A 2,097-nucleotide genomic window follows, 5' to 3' on the forward strand; every position below is an offset into this window, starting at 1 on the left:
GGGGACAGGGTCAGCGACTCTCACCTGAGACCAGGAGCTCCAGGGGGTCACTGGGCTGTGACAACAGGTAGGGGGAGGTGCTGGCGGAGCCGTAGCACCTGTAGGTCCCCCCGTGGGCTGAGGTCACAGGACTCATGGGGAATTCAGCCCGGTGCTGCCCAGCTCGGTACTGTGATCTAAGACGCAGGGGGGGATCGGCTGCCCCCTCCTTGGACAGAAGGAAAGTGTCCACAGGGCTCCGTGACTGACACAGCAGGGTCACATTCTCTCCTGGGGCCACCGTGGGTCCCGGCTGCACCGAGAGGGAGGGTGTGTAGGGCAGTTGTCCTAGAGAGAGGAAGGGCGGGTGAGGGGCTGTCCAGACCTTGTTCTGAACTGCGTCTGTCTGTGTCCTCCGAGTGTGTCCCTTCCCATCCCCCATCTCTCTCTGTCTCTCTCCCTCCCTGGGGACCCCACACCCCTAGTCCCGGCCACCACCACCTGGGGTTCCCCTGGCAGGACCTGGGCACTCTGGAGTCCTGACTGACACCGTGAGACCTCACCTGCGAGCAGGATGTCCAGGGGGTCACTAGGGGCCGACCACTCGGAGGAGAGGGTGTGTCCACCGTAGCACGTGTACCGGCCCCCGTGGGAGGGTCTCACCAGGCCCAGGTAGAAGTTTGCCCCGGAGAGCCCAGGCTGGGTCTGCCGGCCAAGCCGCCGTGGAAGGTCAGGTGCCCCCTCCTTGGACAAAGCGAATCTTTCGTAGCCGACATCAGAGTGACACTGGAGGGTCAGCCTCTGTCCAGAGGTCATGACAGTGTCCTGTTGGGTCAGGAGGAAGGGCTTCCCTGACACACCTGGAAGAGACCAGCTGTGGATGGCAGGGGCTGCTTCTCCCCAAACCTCCCTTCTCACATCCTGATCCCCGGGTCTCACCATCCATCACCGTCAGTGACGCTGACCTGTGAGTCCCCGTGGTCCCCTCACCCACCCTCTCATTGGGGCTCCCCTGGGAGCAGAGTCCCCATTAACCTGTCTGGTGCCTCAAAACACGGATGGGGCAACAGTCAGACTTTCTCACCTGAGACCAGCAGCTCCAGGGTGTCACTGGGGCCCGACCACACCTGGGGGGTGTTGCTGTAATAGCCGTAGCATCGGAATGTCCACCTGAGGCTGGGGGTCACGGGGCCAACAGGGAACAGGGCCTGGGTTCCCCCATGGGGGACTGGCCTGGAGACCAGGGTCCAGGAGGGCTGACCTTCTCCTTCCTTCATCAGGACAAACCTGTGGAATCCCATCCGTGAGGCACACTGGAGGGTCACGTTCCCTCCTGAGGTCACGACAGGGCTGGGCAGGGCTGAGAGGCTGGGTTTGCCCTGGGATCCTAGGAGAGGAGGAGGGGGTGGTGTTAAATGGGGCTCAGACCCCCACATTGTCCCCAGGCTGGGCTGTGAGAAGGAGACACCTGAGAGCCCACCCCCTTCCTGAGGGCAGAGCCTGGGGCTGGGACCCTGAGTGGGCTCGCACCTGTCATCACCACCAGCTCCAGGGGGTCACTGGGCTCTGACCAGCCAGTGGGACTGAGATAGTCACAGCGGTATCTTCCTGCATATATGTCTGCCATGTGTGTGATGGGGAATTTGACCTTGTCTTTGGATTCCAGTGGCTTCTGTCTGTCCCAGGTTTCTAACTTCCCCTCTTTATGCAGGCGGTACTCCTGGGCCTCCAGGCTCCCCTGACACCAGATGGTCACAGATGTCCCCCAGGGCATCACAGAGCCTGGCGCAGCCCAGACAGTGGGTCTGGGGAGGGTCCCTGGAAGGAAACAGAGGCTGGGACACAGATCTTCCCCACCCCCAGGTCCCAGCTCAGCCCCAAGCCCCCAGACATTCCCCTTGGTCAGCCCAGAACTTCTGTTCTCCATCCCCTGCTGCCTGGTGGGTGACTCCTGTCTCCAGTGAGGAGATGGGACTGGGACCCCTGGGGTCGACTCACCTGTCTGTGCTTGGGTCCTGGAGCCCAGACTCAGCCCTGGAAGAGAGTCCCTGTGAGAGGTTTGCCCCGAATCCTAGCAGATCCCCTTCCTCCTGTGAGCCTCCTGAGCCTGGGGTCTCT

General features: G+C 62.3%; 1 protein-coding gene across 1 annotated transcript; it reads right to left on the reverse strand.

Moving 5' to 3' along the window:
- Positions 1–10: 10 nt before the first annotated feature.
- LOC116863899 (leukocyte immunoglobulin-like receptor subfamily A member 6) lies at positions 11–1,906 on the reverse strand. Its single transcript, XM_032851200.1, has 4 exons — positions 1,510–1,906; positions 1,064–1,366; positions 543–839; positions 11–327 (listed from the first exon to the last, which is right to left on the reverse strand). Exons 1-4 carry the CDS (start codon positions 1,904–1,906, stop codon positions 11–13), a joined length of 1,314 nt encoding a protein of 437 aa, XP_032707091.1.
- Positions 1,907–2,097: the final 191 nt, after the last annotated feature.

This window comes from Lontra canadensis, unplaced genomic scaffold (genome assembly GCF_010015895.1).
Source record: "Lontra canadensis isolate GAN:19392208 unplaced genomic scaffold, GSC_riverotter_1.0 scaffold4691, whole genome shotgun sequence".
NCBI lineage: Eukaryota > Metazoa > Chordata > Mammalia > Carnivora > Mustelidae > Lontra > Lontra canadensis.